The 20,768-nt window shown below is 34.3% G+C and overlaps 1 protein-coding gene across 1 annotated transcript in view; it reads right to left on the bottom strand.

Moving 5' to 3' along the window:
* The window catches only part of VPS50 (VPS50 subunit of EARP/GARPII complex), a 127,310-nt gene that overhangs the window by 75,738 nt on the left and 30,804 nt on the right, over nt 1-20,768 (bottom strand). The window contains exons 5-10 of the mRNA XM_049785209.1: nt 18,410-18,463; nt 17,337-17,407; nt 15,971-16,088; nt 15,849-15,884; nt 14,479-14,561; nt 806-848 (exon numbers count right to left, since the gene is read on the bottom strand). Coding sequence (XP_049641166.1) covers nt 806-848; nt 14,479-14,561; nt 15,849-15,884; nt 15,971-16,088; nt 17,337-17,407; nt 18,410-18,463 — 405 coding nt within the window. The remainder of the gene's footprint in view (nt 1-805; nt 849-14,478; nt 14,562-15,848; nt 15,885-15,970; nt 16,089-17,336; nt 17,408-18,409; nt 18,464-20,768) is intronic.

Raw genomic sequence — 20,768 nt, 5'->3', positions numbered from 1 at the left:
TTTTAAATAAAACATTAAAATATCCTAAAAATTAAATAATTACTATTACATTTACTGAAATAAGTATATTATTTTGCAAAGAGTAGTAGGAAGTTGAAATGCTGACTATCTGTAAGGAAGAAGATGATTTGATGCTCACAATAACATATTCAGTTTCTATACTGGAAGGCAGGATGCCACATATGGAGGGGCTTGGGGCCTATGACTGGCTCATTACTCACTTGGAGGTTGTTTACGGCAGTGCTTTAGAAACCATGCAATACTAGGAACTGAATCCAGGATTCCTACATGCTAAAGACATGCTTCAGCTCTCTGAGCTTCTCCCTGGCTCCAGTTCTAACAAATTTTTAATTCTATGAGGTAGAATAATTTAGAAGGGTTATCATCAGCCAAAATTCTATTCTTAAATGGAGCTGTAGAGATAGTACAGTGAAAGGGGAAAAAGAAAAAAAAAAAAAAAAAAGAAAGGGGACCTGCTTTGTATACAGCAAAAGCTAACAATTTTAGTTATCATTAACAGAAGAGCATACCCAGTTGAAGACCTTTTTGGATAAAATATTTTCGACCACTTTTTTTTAGATAACATAATTCCAAAATTATATTGACATTGCAATTAGATTAACATTAGTTTCATTGTGCAAACAAATTTCAATGAAAATCAACAAAAAGAGTTGTGATCTAGAAAATTGTAATGGTTTATACAGTAACACAAAATCGTGTAATAAAACGAAAGTCAAAATGTAAGCTGTACCACAAAAACCTCTATTAAGAAAAGACCATTTAAATTATTAGAGATACTTCTTACCTCAATTTGTTCTAGAGTGTCTTGCAGCTTTGAATTCAGTTCACTATTAAAGAAAGCAGTTAGATATGTCTATGTCTCAGAAGAAAATTGCTAAATACAAACTAACTGTATAATAATAAATTCACAGAGTGCTATGAAAGATCTAAACACGGGGCCGGGCGGTGGCGCTGGAGGTAAGGTGCCTGCCTTGCCTGCGCTAGCCTAGGACGGACTGCGGTTCGATCCCCCGGCGTCCCATATGGTCCCCTAAGAAGCCAGGAGCAACTTCTGAGCGCATAGCCAGGAGTAACCCCTGAGCATCACAGGGTGTGGCCCAAAAACCAAAAAAAAAAAAAAGAAAGATCTAAACAGTAAATCATGCAACAACTTAGTCATGATCCTACTATGAAGAAATAGAAACATTAAAATAAAAATAAATAAAAAGAATTATAAAAAAAGTTAAAGGAATTACTAGCAGCAATAGTATTATACAGATAAATCATATTAAAGAATATGCATAAAAATCATTTTAATTTATGAATTCAAAATTGTACAGTTTAATGATATATGCTAGTTTCATAGGATAAAATTCAAAATAACCTTCTATATGAAGAACAAAAAATAAAAATTTTGAGAGTGTTTTAAATGTATCTGTGAATAAAACTAATAAAAATATACATTACAAACTAAAGTTAAAGAAAGAACTTAAATATACAGAGGAAATATCAAACATACAGATTAAAATCTTCAATATTCTTTTGTTTTTATTGTTTTGGGTCCACACTTGGCACTCCTTAACTTAATCTGGGTTCTATACTCAGATATCACTTCTGGTGGTGTTCAGAATACTATACATCAGTGTTCAGAATACTATATATCATGTTGAGGATCAAATCTAGGTTCACCATGTCAAAGCAAGAACCTTAACCTCTATATTAATTCTCCAGAGAAACCTTCAATACAGTTTTGATATCAGTTCTCACCAAATAATTTTAATCAAAACTTCAGAATTTTCTCTTTTGTGGTCAAAACTGAAAAGTTACTTATAAAATATTTATAAATGTTATATAACATGGGGCCGGAGAGATAGCATGGTTTTGCCTTGCATGCAGAAGGATGGTGGTTTGAATCCAGGATCCCATATGGTTCCCCCAGCCTGCCAGGACCGATTTCTGAGCATAGAGCCAGGAGTAACCTCTAAGAGCTGCCAGGTGTGAGCTCCCCCCAAAATTATAAAATTTGTAAAACAAGAAAGAAAAGTAGACAAGAGAATCTTGAAGAGCAATGTTATGGAGAAAATAGGAAACGACTAGTAAAAAGTGATTGCAAGCTAGATAGTTAAGTACAATGGATCTGGTGCCTAGTTGACTCAGGTTCAATCCCAGTACTCAGATGGTGCTCCAAACCCACCAAGCGTGATCCCTGTGTACAGAGCCAAGAGAAAGTCCTAAACAAAGATAGGTATGGCTCAAAATCCAAGATTAAAATTAATAAAAATTAAAAAATATAAGCAAACGGGCAAGAGAGACAATACACAGGGTAGGGAGCGTGCCTTGCATTCGACCAACTCAGGTTTGATCCCTGGTATCCCATATGGTCACCCAAGGATCCCAGGAACGATCCCTGAGTGCAGAACCAGAAGCATCACACAGTATAAATCAAAACCAAAAGAAAAAGTAACATTTTTTTTGTATATTCTGTATTTATTTGTTTTCTTTTCTTTTAAATTCCAGGGATTGAACCTCGTAACTCAAAGAGCCTGCCGAGTGCCACTAAGGCACATCACAGATAAAAATATTTTTAGTATTAAAAATCACATCAAAAAATATTGAGAAAAATATTGAAAAAGATACAAATGAAGCATTCAATTTAATGCTTAAGAAATATTGTTTCCTATCTACTCAGAAAATTAGTTCAACTACTAAAATTCAACACATTTTCTATGATCCAGCAGTCCTACATATACATATACATACACAAACACATGTGTGCATAATATTTATGTATGTATTTATGTAGTATTTATTTCATATAAATTCTTGTGGGCCTTGCAACACTGTTCATAATAGGCACAAATATGAATCAGTAGTATCTATGAAAAAATAAATGCATCATTAAGGGATTCCTTTGGGAGACCCCTCCCATAATTAGGGAACTTCCCTGGATTCTTCTTTCTTCCTTTTCCTTCCCTTAAGAAAAGTTTTTTATGACTTTAAAAAAATTTTAAAAAACTGAAATATGATTAAATGAAATAACCATAATAAGAAAAATGCATCATTTGAATCTTAAAAAGCATTTGAAAAATAAGCAAAAGGACTTAAGGTTTCATATGAAACCATATACCATATGGTTTTATCTATAAATAGTCAAGATTGGCAAAATTAAGGTAATTTAGGAAAGCCAAGACACTGGGGAAACAATTATTGGAATGGGACAGGATGGTGATCAGTCAATGTTTAAGTCTAGTAGATAATTACACAACTAAGTTCATTTTTTAAAAGACCTAACACTAATTCTATTACTAAATTAAATTGTGATATCTCATAGAATACATATAATATAGGAAAAATAATTTTTGAAAGAGTAAAGCAAAAGTAAAATAAAACAGTAAGAATAAGTAAAAACTACAGTCCAATATTCTAAAGTTATACAAGGTTTTTGTTTTTTTTTTATATTTTTACAAGTGTTACCTGCTACTATAAATGTAACCTTCAAAGTTCAAGCAAACAAAGCAAGCAGGGAGGAAAAGCTACAGTATACAAGTCAGTGTCATTATATTAAAATATCCCAATAACTCAAGGGAGAAAAAAATACAACAGAACAGGAAAAAATATATATTAGTCCTGCTAGTATGAATTTCAGAGAAAAAAATCCTGATAAAGGCATGACCTTTCCTCTCTGTAGGCAGTATGCTCCTGGCAATATTCTTACTGTCTATACATACATTAATGGATTTCAGGATTCCTTGCATTTGTTTTATAATGCCTTTAAATTCAAGCTGAAGAGAAATGCCAGAGATGGGCTATGGATACAGATAGTTATACATAAATGTAGATAAACACATAGAGCAATTTGTTAGAAACACAAAACTAATAAAAATACAAGTGAATGAGAACACGGGAACTTCAGGCATGGATAGGCAGGAAGGGAGGGGTTATGGGGAGAGGTTTATGCAATCCCACAGGAATGGCCCAGGGGCCCCAGAAGCCCAGCATAAACAGAGAAACTGCCAGAACCAAAGCACTATGGGGGTGTGGAATCTCTAAATCCAAATATGCCAAAAAAAAAAAAAAAAAAGAAAGAAACCAAGCAAAATCAGGAATCTTAAGATAGAATGAGGGAAGTAGAAAGCCTGTCTCGAGTACAGGTGTAGGGGGGTGGGGAGGAGGGAGATCTGGGAAATTAGTGGTGGGAATGTTGCACTGGTGAAGGGGGGTGTTCTTTACATGACTGTAATCATACAACTATAATCATGTTTGTAATCACGGTGTTTAAATAAAGTTAATTATAAAAAAAAAAGATAGCACATTCTGAGATGCAGTGGGTCCCACTTATCACTGGATCTTGTATCTTGAGGAGACAAATCCACCTGGTGCCAAGACTTCCCACTTCTTAGGCTAGCCTAACATCTCCCAGGACATCCTATTCATCCGAATTTTCTTCCCTTCTTTTTCTTCTTGGATGAAAGGATGGGATGAATGACTTTTGGTGTCCAAGGAAGCCACTCATCCATTCCCCCCAAAAGGCAGAATTGGGTAAAATTGCATTTGTTAATCAACAGAGTAAAATTAAAACCTCTCATTATTATTTATGCCTGAAAGACACAACATTGGCAAAGGAAACAACATGATACCATGAGATTTTTCTTTTAAATAATTTGGGGGCAATTTGTGGCATTCACATATTAATTAATTTTAACAGAATGAGAGTTAAAGGTGGTAACCATGACAGTGTCTTACCATTACAAAGAATAAATTCCTCACTCTACTTCGCCCACCAAAATTTTTTTATTATCTTCTCTCAGAATTATTCCTATTCAGTCCAAGATGAAAAATATGTCATGTTTAATTCTTTCCTCATATGTGTCACTACTAATTCATTTCAATATTCTTTATATTTTCACTCTTTCTCCTTCCTTAATTTTGTGTCTGACTCAGGCAGTACCAATTTTTGCTTTATTCTGCTAATGAATCTTGGCATACATACAATCAACCCTTCAATCGTTTCCTTGTCAATTTTTGCTCTATCTCCATAGTCTTCCAATGAATTCTGGCACATAGAACAATCAACCCTTCAGTCCATTTATACATCCATCCATTTATTTTTACAGATATCATCTACCTACTATATATACCAAACAAAGTAAAATCCTCTAAAAAATATTTAGGTGTAGTTCTGAGAGCATGTCTAATTCCAGATTCAAAAGGTCACCATTCTGTTTAATTTGATAGATACAATATTTTCAAATAGCTCATCTTTGGAAAGGCTTTAGGCAAGGAATAGAACTGGAAGTCCAACTATTTTCATTTGTCTTACATTTGACAATTTCACATTTCTGTTTACTTGCTTGGTCTCTTACAACATCTGAGTTTGCAGCTCCAAAGAAAAGCAAAAATAAAAATCCATTAAATTCACTACTTTAAAATCTTGAGTGGCTCCAAAGATAAAACCTCAAATTAGAATGGCATATAAAACCCTGAATAATTGAAATGTAAATTAACGTTCTATTCACATTTTAGCACCTATGTTTTAGTCAGGTGAACTTTGTGTAGTTAAAATCCATTTTTTCATACTGTGCTTGCATATAATGTTCATTATATCCCTAGAAAATCCTTTCCCCATCTTTTCTCATTTGTAAATGCAAATCTACCTGTCCAAGCCTGATCTGAATGTCAGCTTTTCTGGGAGCTTCTCTTCACTAAGTGCTGGCTGAAGCTTCATAATGTTCTGTTTACAGGGGCTGGAGTAGAGGCACTTGCCCTGTATGTGGTCAAGTCCAGTTCAGCCTCCAGGACTATGTATTTCCTTAGAATTCATATATGGTAACTTCCAGGAATGACCCTGATCAGTCCCCAAATCCAAAAACAAATTAAAAAAAATTTCGACTAACCAAGATTCTATTTCCAACACCCTGTAAAGAGAGAGGGCTTCCCAAAGTAGAGATTGTGTCTTACCTCCCAGTGACTACGCAGGACTAAACTCACTGTTCCACTCATGGAAGTCATAAATACTGGCAAATAAGTTTTCAAGTCAAACAAGAATGATAGAAATTTACCATCATTACTTTAGCCCTACCCTATTCTCAACCTCAATAAATATCGAAGAAGTAGCAGGAAAGGAAAGATGCTATATAGCCATGCTGGATTCTGCACCTACAACTGTCCTAGCAAAAGAATAAGACAAGAACTGACACTCTTTCTTTTCTATTGGATGGATTTGGGGAATTCTGGAACTCAAAGACAGAAGAGAAAGAGATATGGGGACAGATTAATATGTGAAACAGTAAGATTCTTTCAGGTGATAACTGTAATTTGATAAAAATATCTGAAATCATTCACAGCTAAAAGTAATGACCAGTTTAATGAATGAAAATAATAGGCTTTAGTGTTTATTTGTAATATTAAAAATTCAGATATTTTTATTGCTCTCATTTCATGATTAAATACATAAGGCACATGGTAATATTAAGAACAAGGAGAAGATTTTAACTATAAAATATTTAAATAAAATTCTGATTTTATTAAAAATGCTTTCAAAATATACAACTAAATCTTGATAAATTGCTACTAGTTAATATAAAGATGCATATATATAAAATGTGATAAAGAAGTGAGCCTTTTAACTGAAAATGCCTTTAAAGAAACCCTACACTCATCATGTTGAAATATGAATTCAAGTCATTTAATTCAATTAATCAAACTAGGTTAAAAGGATCTATTCATAAACATTGGAATAAATAAAATATACATTATGATCTAAAAATTACTATGGTACAAAAAATTACTATGATGAAAAGCTAAAAGCTATTAGCTGAGTGAAACAAACCAAAGAACTCTGCAGAGTATTTTTATCATTACAGGAAATAATAGGCAGGGACTAGAAAAATAGCTCTCAACTAAGTGAGCACACTTTTTGCATGCAGGAGGTCTGGTGGACTGCTGAGGACTGCAATGTGTGACCCAAAAGATAAAAACAAGGATAATGTACCCATAAACAAGTTAACAGAGTTCTTTTAAATATCTGTCCTCAGACCAAATGAGTATGAAAAAAGTTGCTTAGAAATCCATCTTCCTTTGAAGCTGACCATATAGAAAGACATGATGGGACAAAAATAATTAGCATCTTAATGATCTTCCCCTACATGTTATTCATGAGTGCTGTGATTTAAATCATCTCTCTTTAAAATCATTGTACATCAATTTCCTATACAAATAGACTAGATCTGAGCTAGAGAGAGTTAGGAGAGTTGAGCATGTACTTTGAGTACTGGAGGCCCAGGTTTAAATGTCAGCACCACATAATCTATTGAGCACAATTACAAGTGACTCGTCTGTTTCCCACAGATTTGTGGCCCACACCTATATAATTCTACAGCAGAGATATGAACTAGAAGAAAGATTCAATCAGCAAATATATCTAAATAAAGTCTTACTGTAATACAGTCACATAAATTTCTTTATATATATTTTTATTACAAAGACATCTGAATGGTTACAACAGAGATCTTAACAATCTCCAAAGCTTAAAATACTAATAATTCAATTCTTCAAGGAAAAAGCTTACCAATATTGTGCTAGAGTTCAGTAAAAGGCATTTAGTTTGCTAAAAAATCAAAGATTAAACAGAAATATTCAAATATGGTATTTCTGTATGTGAATGTATTCATATATTTAGAGAATGTTTCACTAAAAGTATTGAAATATAGTTTATTTACCACGACTTAGCTCATGACCGATGTGTTTTCTTTCTATTTGACAGGGAGCTTGAACTTGGTTTCACACAGTAATTTCAAGTTTCAGTTTCTCTAATATGTAGATAATTATATGTAGATAATATGCAGACAAGTGTAAATACCAAATTATATTACTTTTTACTTTTTATCCTTCATTTTTTATGAACTGTCTTAATACCAGTTAAAAAACATTTTTTTAAATCTTCATTTAAATTTAATTTTTTGTGTTTTGGCCATACCGAGAGGTGCTCAAGGATCACGTCTAGCTCTCTGCTCAGAGATCACTCCTGGCTCTCTGCTCAGGGTGGTACCCAGAGAACTACATGGGTGTCAAGGATCAAACTCAGGCCAGCCATGTGTCAAGTAAATACCCATTGTACTATTTTTTGGCCTTGAAATTTATGTTTAGCTGGATGGTATATCTTTTCAGTGCATTTAAGTAACCATCAAAATTGTTTCACAAAAGTATTTACATTAAAAAATTAAACATAGGGGCCGGGCGGTGGCGCTGGAGGTAAGGTGCCTGCCTTGCCTGCGCTAGCCTAGGATGGACCGCGGTTCAATCCCCCGGCGTCCCATATGGTCCCCCAAGAAGCCAGGAGCAACTTCTGAGCGCATAGCCAGGAGTAACCCCTGAGCGTCACAGGGTGTGGCCCAAAAACCAAAAAAAAAAAAAAAAATTAAACATAAAGCAAACACAACTGTCAGAAATAGGCCGAGGAAAATACAATTCATTCTACTCAGTATTCAACCCGGTTTTGGCACAGAATATTAAAAATTGACATAAAATGCATGAATGTTCTCTACATAACAGCTATTACATTAAGAGATGGTATAAAGCAATAGTGGTTAAAAACAAGGTCTGCATTCCAATATATCTACATTTAAATCCTGGCTCATCCATAAAACTGAAATAAACATAAGGAGTGGTCATCAGATCCTCTGAGTAACAGCTGGAAGCTCAAGGTGAGGGAACAAAGTAGAAATATTAACAATACCTCTGAGGAATATTTTCTGAATGTTAAATTTAAAGAAAAAAAAATTAGTCCAGTGCTTGAGAAAACACCACCACCACCAAAAGTTCAAACACTTTCATCACCATGACTCAGTTTTGAAAAACTAAAAAGTAAGCTTCAGTGACTGAACATTAAAACCCAATTTAAAATTACTGTACAGTCAGTGCTGCTCTAGTTAGTAGTGCCCAATGCTCCCACTTCTATGAATGTCAATATTTTCCATTTCTGCAGGAGTGTAAGAAGTCAGCGGCTCAAAGCAAGCACATTTCTAATGCTCTTCTGTTTGTGTGCTCTGTTCATCCTAGCATATTATTCCACAGTCCTGCATTCGCCGCTTACCTTTACAAATGTAAGAAAACAAATGAACTTCAAAAGTTCTTGATATAATGAGTAACAGAGCACATCTCATACAGATAAGCATTCAATAAGCACTCTTGTCTCAGCAGCCAGATTTTTCCAATAGACTGGTGAAATTTTACATCAAGTAAAAGTAAGAAATACTAAAATATCTAAGAAAAAAACACTTTTGGTGGATATATAAAATAATGTTCAACAAAAATTGAAAATACACTAATGGACCTTGGTTTTGCCCTTAGAAAGAAAAGATTAATTTTTATGTTAAGTCCAATTATAAAGTTTTACAGATAGTGACTATGTATATAAACATAATATAGCATGAATATAATTTCTAATAGACTAATTTAAACTGTAGTCTAGAAAAATATAATAAACTAGACTATGTTTAAAAAGAGCAGCTTTACTAGCAAAAACTAGAGAATGAGGAAAAGAAGATATTTAAGAAATAACTATTCCTATCTCTTACTGGTGTTTTATTATGGGGAATAAGCAGATCAATAGAAAATTACTAAAGTAAAAAAATTCAGAAAAAAGATATTTTCATATTGAATTTTAAATTACAATGAAGTCTAGGGGAAAATTAGTAAAAGTGGCTAATTCCTGGGTAGGGAATGACGAGTCACCAAAAAAGAATCTTTTATTTGGGACACCCCTAGCAGTGCACAGGGCTACTTCCGGCAGGTTCAGGTGGAAAACACTGAATTCAGTGAATGTGATGAATATAGACAGGACTGGGAGCTGAGGATCAAATTCAGATCAGGTATGTGCAAGCAAAAAACCTTTCCCCGCTGTACTACCCCTCTGGCCACACTTAAAAAAATTATGTCTATGCCGTATGTAAAAATTACTCTACATTAAAAAAAAAACCTGATTTTTGGAGAGAGGGAATGATGGAGAGAAAGGAAAAAGAAGACAGAGGGAAAAAAAGTTCAATTTAAAGATATGAGGGCCAGAGGCCGAAGTGAGAGTAGAGTGGGTGGAGTGCTTGCCTTGCACGAATGAGGGAGAGAAAGGAAAAAGAAGACAGAGGAATAAAAGTTCAATTTAAAGATATGAGGACCAGAGGCTGAAGTGAGAGTAGAGTGGGTAGAGTGTTTGCCTTGCACGAAGCCAACAGGTTAAGTTACCAACACTACATATGGTTGGTCACCACACGTTGCCTGCCGGAAGTGATCTCAAAGCCCTGAACTTTATCAAATGTGCTCTTCCATGATCCAATTTAAAAAAAAAGAAGGTAAGAAGGTCAGAGATTAAGGCATGTAGAATTAAGGCATGTGGCTTACATGCAGCTGACCTGGTTCTATCCCTGGCACATTTAGGGTAGACTCCTAAAACCCACCAGATAGAGTGCTGGAGGCCCTAAGAACTGCTGGATGTAGTTCTATAGGCCACAAGCAATGCACTTGTAATCCAAAATATCCCACCAATAGTGTCTGGTAATTCCTAACCGCCACAGGGCCTGAGTAGCACTGACACTCAGGCCCTGTGTGGAACTGGCTAGGTGGCTAAAAACAACAGGAAGGGCTCCTAAATACTTCTTGGGAGTCCCTAAATTAATAAATTAAATTTTAAAGGACTACAAGTAGCTTCAGAAGAGTAAAGTATCAATAACTCTGCTCAAACAGAGAAAAGAACAAAGATTGGGAACTTAGCATGGGTTCTAGATAACACACTTGACAAGTTGGGAAAAATTCTCATCACACAATACTCCAGGCCTGGTTCCTGGCACCCAAAGTCTACAGCGAAGGAGGAAAGTTATAGTTTGCTAGGAATAAATGACATATGAGGGAAAATATGGATCCCAAAACTGCTACCACTGTACATAAAAGATATGTTCATTACTCTATGATTTAAAATTATGTAGTCAATCATTTCCACTTCCAAGATTAACTTCCAAGATCATACTGAAAAATAAAAATAGTAAAGATTATAAGAGATGAATGCATCTCTCTAGATTAAAATGTTAAACAAGCTATAAACAAAACTTTTCAGTAAGTCATGTGGCTCGCATGCAGCTGACCTGTTTCTTCATAATGCAAAAGGTCCTTGTATTCCCTGAGGAAGTTTCATTCAAATAAAGTAAACTACAACAACTCTAACTTTTAAAAACTAATTTGGATAAATCTGAATTGAAAAAGATTAAAAGCTATTCACAGACCTGCCTTAAAAGTAAATACTGTGTGTGGTCCTTCCTCTCAATAAATCCCAAATATATGACTGTCAGTCAACTCAAGAAAAGTGAAATAATGCAAAATTGCTTTCTGTCAGTTAAAAAGGCAAGCAAAACTCATTTTATAATATCTTTTATTAAAGATAAAGAAACAATACATTTCAGGGAAAACATAGAGTGCTTGGAGAGGCACCAGTGTTTTCATTTTTCAACCAGCTGGGTACATTATATTATTTGATATGTCATATATTAAATTATAAAGCAATATAACCTGAGTCTTACTGGATCTATAGGCAAGGGCCACTTATGCAAAAGCAAATATGTGAATCCTTTCTTATTCTACTTCCAGAGTAATAAGAGATAGCTATTCTGTGTAATCAGTTCTTAAGACCAAATTATTAAATTAATACTAAATGGTAAGTGTGAATATAAATTCAGTTGGAAGTTAATTATTATTTTCAAAAGTGTCAAATTATTTTTCATTCTAATTCATTCTGGCCCAAAGATTAAACCATGCCTTTCACTAATTTCCCAAATTTCAGGAAAAAAATTATGTCTGGACAGGCTTAACTACAGAGTTCAAGAACAAAAACTATGTTGTACTCCTGAAACCAGATAAAACAGAACAAAAGGAAGAATAATAAATGAGTAGAATTTGAAAGTCCATCTATTTAACAAAGACCAAAATATAGTAAAATAAAAGTTACAATAAAACTCCTTTCATTTTTATGGTCCCAAATCATTCATGTGGCAACTAACTCTGTGACTATATCCCAGTTCACTTTTCCCATAAGAGCTGAATAAATTCCTCACTCCCAGTTAGAAGATAAGAGTAAAGGGCAAGGGAATTGGTTGGCAGGATGAATAGTATCTAGCAAAGGCAACAGTATTAGTATGAGAAAAAAAGAAGCTGGCAGAGGGTCACCACCAAAAAAAAATCTCAAAAAATAAAGACTGTAGTCTCTGAACAACTCTGATTCTGTCACTAAATCACCAAGTTAAAAGTAACAAAATTTTCTTGCAAAACCTGAGGCCAAGCTCCATTACAAAGAATTTCTTGTGCAGGCTAAGGTACTTATGTATGTTGTATTTTTACCAATTAACAGAGAATATGGCAAATGATTCCTATTATTTCTTTTATCTCTTACATATGTAAATGTAGTGTATTGTCAACAGAGTAACACATCTTTTGAATTTTAGTCTTTTTTAGTCAAGCCCCAACATTATGTATAACACTGTTATACATATGAATGAAAAAGTACTTATGAATGATTACTGATGTATAACAATGCTATAGATATGAATAAAAAAGTCACTTCCTGCTCATTTTCAAAAGAGCCATTTCTTGTGAACTTTAAGAAAACTAAACATTAAAATCAGAGAAATAGTACATAAGTTAAGGCACTTGCTTTGCTTACAAATGATCTGGTTAGATAGATCTCTAGCACTACATATTAAGTAGTACCATATAACAAAACCACTGAAATGGTCAACCACTTCTTAAAAATATATAAAAATTTTCAAAATAATTTCTTTCAACCCCCATCCATTTTTTGCTGTGGTGCCTGAGTCTGATCCTCACACAAGCAAAGCAAAGAAGTACTCTACTGCTCAGCTACATTCCTAGTCCTCAAAATGACTTTATAATTAACTTTAAATAAAATATTTACCTTCAGTATGAAAATATATCACCTATCCCTCATATTTTCTGCCACCTAATACTATATTCTTTGTTCCCTTTATAATACAAGACTATGTCTTTTTTAAAGTTAACTTCTTCTATAATATCAATAGTTTTAAAATATGATGTTCTCCTCATTACTTTCAATCTCTCATTTTCTCCATTTACAAATATACAAATTTCCTCCTCTCAATTGCAAATATGTCCTCATTATAAAATTTTCTCACCCTATATTTATACTTAAATCTATCTCCAGTATGGTATTACTCTGATTTCTTTGTTACTGTAAATCAAATAAATTATTTGCCATTTGTATTTTGCTTTGTATTGCTCCAACAAAGACTTCATCATAGTGCCTTTAATCTCCTACCCGTAACCCCTCATTTCTGGTTTAGCTCATTCCTCTTGGTTCTCCTTCTATGCTCTTTAGTCTTGATGCCATAAGACAATTTTGATACCAATGCTTCCATTACATTTTCAACTTCCTTCTCTCTAAAGTCCTATACCACTGGTACTTCCTTCAATCTTCTTTGATGCAGATTATATTACACTTGATTTGTCACTACACAGCCAATTTCAGAGCAAAGGACTTTGCAGATTTAAAAAGAAATTCAGGAGCTTGGGGCCGGGCGGTGGCGCTAAAGGTAAGGTGCCTGCCTTTCCTGCGCTGGCCTTGGACGGACCGCGGTTCGATCCCCCGGTGTCCCGTATGGTCCCCCAAGCCAGGAGCAACTTCTGAGCACATAGCCAGGAGTAACCCCTGAGTGTTACCGGGTGTGGCCCAAAAACCAAAAAAAAAAAAAAAAAAAAAAGAAATTCAGGAGCTAGAGAGATAGTACAGCAGGTAAGGTGCTTTGCCTTGCACATGACCAACTCAGGTTCAACCCCCACCATCCCATATAGTCACCAAACCCACCAGGAATAATTCTAGAATGCAAAGCCAGGTATGGTCCAATAAACAAACAAACAAAAGCAAAAATAAAATTTTCTATATATGTATATGTATAGAGAAAGTTCCGAATAAGCACTATTAGTATTACTAACAAAAAGAGAGATTTGTCTTAATTTCAAAGAAAAATCATTTTACTATTATCTGTAAGCCATTCTAGCATTATAAAGTATTGTTTTAGTCATTCTATACCTATGTATTGTAGAAATTGTAAATGTATTTCTCTCTCATGAATATGAACTGATATTTCTTTAATAAGGATTATCTTTAACATGAAAAAAGGGCTAAGGTTGAGGCTCAGTAGCAGAGCACAAGCCATACATATATATGGTCTTGGAGTCAATCCCTTGTATCCCACCACCATCCAAAAAGAAAAAAAAATTGAATTTTAAAGTATTTTACCTTTTAGACCATACAAATAAATATTCATAACTTTACTGTACTGCTCATTTATGGATAAGAGTGCTAAAAGAAAATATATGAATTTTCAATGTTCATAAACTCTGATACATACTGCCTAACACTGCACTAAAAATGAAGTCAACTTTATATGTTGTTCTATTATTTACCTTATACAACTGTAATGTTTAAAAGTGCTTGCAGCTTTCTGACATTCCAGGCACAACTGAATAGCTCCTGGATAGTCTTCCTCCTTAAAATAACAACAACAGAAGTCAACACTGGAAACATTTTTTTGTTAAGGCTCCAGGAAAACAAACAAACAAATAACCAAAAACAATATGATTTTTTCTTTTGGAGAGTTCCAAAAGTTACAGGCCCAATATTTAATTTTTCTTTAATACAGATGGTAAGTATAAAAATGTAGTATGTTCCCTCAAATATATAATTCTAACTCTGAGATGATGGCACATGGATAAATCCCATAGAGAATTCTAAGACACCTCACTGGGTGGCAACCTTTATTCAAATGTCATCTGTTGATATTGTTTATATACAAGGTTCCAACATAACATAATCGAAATTCAACAATTCTAAGAGCAAAAAATTAAGAAATATTTGTAAACAAATAAATTTAGGAAAAAATGAGTCATGAATATCCTCAGTAATATTATCACCTAAAATGTAATTTGGTGCCTAATTAGTGTGTGAACTTCTCAAACCTTTGCTTAGTGGCAATGATTTTGAAGTAATACTATAACCATGTAAAAGATATAATATATTTTTATGATTATCTAACTTCAATAAATAGGATTCAAATCACTGGTGGTAATGAGATGATAACAAAGTACCAACCTAAAAAGTTCAAGTGCTGTAGTTAAACATACCTATTATTAATATTTAAAACTTTTAATGGCAGTATCACTAATATGAGAAAGCAGCACAGAGAACAGAGATGATTCACAGAAATTTAATCAATATAGGAGATATCAGACATAATTAAAATATGACATAGCCCATAAATCACTACTAAATGTTAAATATAAAAGATAAGTGCATTGCTGCCTGGGTGCAAATAAAATCCAAAAGATACTGAAGCTAACATGTTTATGTTGCTATGAACATTTACCAAATGAAATTTATTATGTCAACGAAAAGTACTGGGACTAAAGAGACAGCTCAACAGACTGAATATAATAAGCTTTGCAAGCTTGAGGCCAGGGTTCTCAAGCCTCAACATTCGCAGCAACCCACAAACAAGCACATATGTAAGAGCAACTCCTGAGCAAACACCACACTCTGTCAGGTGTGACCCATAAAACAAAACAATAATAAAAGAAAAGGAAAAATTTTTCTATGGTAAATAACTTAACTTGTATAAAAATGCTCTAAAAATGCTCTAGAACAAATAACTTTACATGTATAAAAGTGTTCTTTGTGTATTATGTATCGCTATGAACAATGCAATGGAATTTTTTAACTATAATTTTCCTATTTAATAATAACAGAATCCCTGAATTTTCAATCCTTATTAACTTACCTCAAGCATTTCACTTAAGCGGACATCCGTTCTTTGCTGAAAAATAAAAAAAATAAAAGTGAAATCTGATTCAACTAATTAATATTATGTCTTTATATTTAAAAAAAATAACCTGTGTATACCAATGTTTTGATAGTTCTCAGAGATTTCAGAAGTCCGATCAACAACTGACGTTTCCTTTGATTTGCAAGAAGGCCTAAACTAGCTTGAGTAAAGCCTTCCTTTGCAATATTCAAATGTCTGCAAAAGTGAATAAAAAATAGTAAAATTTTAGTTCAGAAGGATACTATCCATAAAGAACAATAGATATCACTTACTCTTAATTAAAATTAAATTAAAATTAAATTAAATTAAAAGTGATAGACTGTGACTACTATTTGACAAATTTATTCAACAGCTCAAAACTAAACTAGAATTACTCAAAATATGAGAAGATTGGTACCAATCTATTACAGGTTCATTACAAGAAAATTACAGCAATTGAAAATAAGTATTAAAAAAACACAGAAAAGGGGCCGGAGAGGTGGCACTAGAGGTAAAGTGTATGCCTTGCAAGAAGTGCTAGCCCTAGGACGAACTAAAGTTCAATCCCCTGGCATCCCATATGGTTCCCCCAAGCCAGGAGCGATTTCTGAGCGCATAGCCAAAAGTAACCCCTGAGTGTCAACAGGAAAACACAACCACCCCCCAAATATAGACAAAAGTTAACTAAGTTTACACTGATGAATCTTATTAAGACATGAAACTGGGGACCAGAAATATAGTTCAAATGAAAAGATCACATGTCTTGCATGCCCAAGGCCCAGAGCTTGAGCCCTCATGCCACATGGCACAAACACACACACACAAACACACACGTATGACTGTGAGTGGTGTGGCATCCCCATCACTATGAGGCCTAAGCATGGCCTGGCATAAACTCTGGACCCTCTGAGCATTACAGAAGAGGCCCCTATTCTGTACTAAATTGACAATGTGTTTTGGGGTAGGTAAGGCTGTAAGCCCACATGCTTAGAGCTACTTTTGGTTCAATGCTCTGGTTTATTACCAACTGTGCTTTGGGGCCAGTTCTGTGAAAGGATCCAACCCAGGTCTCCCACATGCAAACCAGGAATTCCAGCCTTTTGAACAATCTCCCTGGCTTGAGGAAATGCATTTTACATCTGGTCATTTCATTTTCTTAATGACTTGTCTTTATTATAATTTACAAAACTAGTAGCAACAAATAAGGAAAAAGCTATAAAAGGTGCTTCACCAGAAAATATCTGAGAGAAAATAATCTAAGCATACAAAAAATAGAGCAAAAGTTTTAAGCTATTTTAACTATAGTCTCCACTTATTTTCCTAGTAAAGTTTGTGCATCATGATAGTTTCAACTTGGAATTCTATAACTATAGTTTAAATAAATCAACCAATTATTAATAAATTCACTTTTTCTTTAAATTATGCTTGCCAGCTCAAAAAAGGAAATACCACCAAATACAATACCTCCTCCCATTTGTGCAAATCACAGCAGCTAACTGTAGACCCGTCTGTAGTGAGGTAACTCTTTCGAGTTCCTATGGAAAGATTAGACATAAGTTATTTGATACATTTATGTGTTGAAGGTATTTTTAATTTTATTTATATTCACATGAACTCAAAAACTTTACTGAGTTCAAAGAAAAGCCTACTTGGAAAAAAGGCAAGAACAAATTTATTAAAATTAAAACTGTTGGCATATTATTCACAAAATGTATCTAAAATGAACACTTTCAGATGTTTTTCAGCAATGACATGACAAAATATTTAATCACAACTATTTGTAAGGAAATCTAGATCCAACCTGAGTTCTCTTGGCATAAACAAATACTAATAATATATTCAGGACCAAAGCAAGTAAGACGGTTACCTTGATCCCTGGCCCACCAGAATGTTATCCCAGAGCATAGAGTCAGGAGTAAGCCCTTAGCACTGCCAAGTGTGGTCCCCCAAAACACAAAACCAAACAAACAAAAAATGCTGATAAAATGGGAGTTATCTGCCTAAGTACTATCTCTTCAGCCCTGGTTGTTGTGTTTTTTTTGTTTGTTTGTTTGTTTGTTTTTGGCTTTTGGGCCACACCTAGTGGTGCTCAGGGTTACTCAGGCAGTGTTTGGGAACCACATGGAATGCCAAAAATTGAACCAAGGTTGGAGTGTGCAAAACAAATGCCCTATCTGTTGTACATAGCTCTGATCCCCAATTTTATCAAATTTTAGAGGAAGAATAATACAACACCATTAAGCATTCATTATCCGTTATCTGTGTGCTTAAAAAGTAAATTAAGGCAGTTTTCACTAAAGTTTGAAAAAAAATGAACCACTTCTTCAATTTGATAGACACACACACACACACACACACACACACACACACACACACACACACACACACACACACAAAGATATTCTGACCTATAATAAACACATACACACAAAGATATTCTGACCTATAAAAAAGAAAACATTAAAATAGTTCAAGTTTCAGGTATAACTCAATAAGACATTTTTTATATTTTACTTCTAATATAAATATTATCCTACCTTTACATAAGCAGGCTGTTTTTCAAGGATTAAATCTGCCACTTTTTTAGAGACCTATGGGAACAAACACCAAACAAAGTAAAAGAAGAAAACCTCATGCTTCCGTTCACATTTTTTATGGGACCACACCTGGTAACACTCTGGGGTTACTCCTGGCTATGCACTCAAAAATCGCTTGTGGCTTGGGGTACCATATGGGACACTGGGCTAGCACATGCAAGAAAAATGCCCTACTGCCTGTGCCACCTCTCTGGCCCCTCCTTTCACATTTTTCACTTAAAATTGTGAAATACTACTCCACCTGTTTCTCCAATAATTTCTTTTTTTTTTTTTTTAGATCTTTTTTTTTTATTTTTGGGCCACACCCGGCGGTGCTCAGGGGCTACTCCTGGCTGTCTGCTCAGAAATAGCTCCTGGCAGGCAAAGGGGACCATATGGGACACCGGGATTCGAACCAACCACCTTTGGTCCTGAATCGGCTGCTTGCAAGGCAAACACTGCTGTGCTATCTCTCCGGGCCCTCTCCAATAATTTCTATAGAAAATATTGACATGTTTGTTAGTCACACATAAGTCTCTGGACCTTAAAATTAGTAAAAGAAGCATAAACCAGAGCACAGTATACTTGGTCTCAACAGAACTTAAAGATTATTCTATCACTGCTATGAATACCATTATTTGATTTAACTAATCTACAATAAAGTTAAATGATATGAATATCATTTTCTGATTTTACTAATGTATAATAAAGTCTAACAATATTCCCTATGAAGTGTAGGCTTACTACTGGTGGTACTTGGGTATGTGATAGCACATTAAACTGGGATCAACAACATGCAAAGCAAGCACCATACCCTCTGTACTATCCCTTCAGCCCAAAAGTCTAACAAACCTGAAGGATATAGATTTGATTTAAAAAAAAAAAAAAAAAGATGAACTTGTGGGGCCTGAGCACAATGCGTAGGGTTTTTGTCTTGCACACAGTTGACCAGGTTCAATACCCAGCATTCCATATGGTCTGCCAAGCCCACAAAGAGTAATTTCTGAGTGCATAGCCAGGAGTAAACCCTGAACGCTGACAGATATGGCCCAAAAACAAAACAAACAAAAAAAGAATGAATGAATAATATAAGAAAATTGATGCACTTGTTAAGATAAAGAAATATTTAATCAATTGAATTTACAGATTATCAGAAATAAAAGAACATTCTTGAACCTTTAGGTCTTTTGTGGTATATAAGAAAACAAAAAATAATTTAGTTTTGGAAATGTGCTTTCTGGAATGCTAGAATAAAAGGCCTTTTCTTGGTCAGTTCCATGAATAATATTAATGTACTCCAGCTCAAATCATAACAATTTGGAACACAAGATCCTTATTCACAGTTTCAGGATGACAGATGGAAGCTACTTGTTGAGTGTTAGCTTGAGATATATAATTGGTTTCCATTACCAAGCCAATTGAGAACAAAATGTTACACTCCAACTCAAAAATCACAATTTTTCCATTGATATATTTATGTTATAAACAGGTACAAAAGTCTAGAGATATATAAACATAGTCAGAAATTCACCCAATTTGACTAATGTGGATTTCAAGAAAAATAGTGATAGTTATTGTTTGCCTGGCATTGAAACAGGCACTGAAATAAGTTATTTTCCCTCTGTCAATTAGCACACATGATAAATTATTACAATGGATTATATGTTCCCTTATCCTCCAGAAGAGCGACCTTGAGCACAAAAACAACTCACCCACAATCCTAGTAGTAAATTGTAATCTTTAGGTCTTTTATAGTATATAAGAAAACAAAAAATAATTTAGATTAAAATATAACTATTTTAATTACTATGCTACATGGCCCCTGTAATTGGTTTATTTCCCAAAAAATTCTACTATACAAAGTACAGGGATGGCTATGTACTTATTGAAACATGCTAAAACTAAGAGAAAGCAGTAGATGCAATAATCTATTGAAAAAAAATTCTTCAAAAATCACAAGTTTTTTTTTGTTTTTGTTTTTGTTTCTGTTTCTGTTTTTACAGTGCCTAGGAATAAACCTAGATTTCATGCATACCAGGTATGCACTTTTCTACTGAGCCACAACCCCAGGCAAACCATACTTTTACTATACAAATTTTTCTTTTTTTTTTTTTTTTTGGTTTTAGGGCCACACCCGGCGGTGCTCAGGGGTTACTCCTGGCTGTCTGCTCAGAAATAGCTCCTGGCAGGCACGGGGAACCATATGGGACACCAGGATTCGAACCAACCACCTTTGGTCCTGGATGGGCTGCTTGCAAGGCAAACGCCGCTGTGCTATCTCTCCGGGCCCGTACTATACAAACTTTTAGGGCTTCCCCAC

The sequence above is a fragment of the Suncus etruscus genome, chromosome 1, assembly GCF_024139225.1.
Source record: "Suncus etruscus isolate mSunEtr1 chromosome 1, mSunEtr1.pri.cur, whole genome shotgun sequence".
Lineage (NCBI taxonomy): Eukaryota > Metazoa > Chordata > Mammalia > Eulipotyphla > Soricidae > Suncus > Suncus etruscus.
Note: the sequence above shows the minus strand (reverse complement) of the source record. Positions and strands in the feature narration are given on the sequence as shown.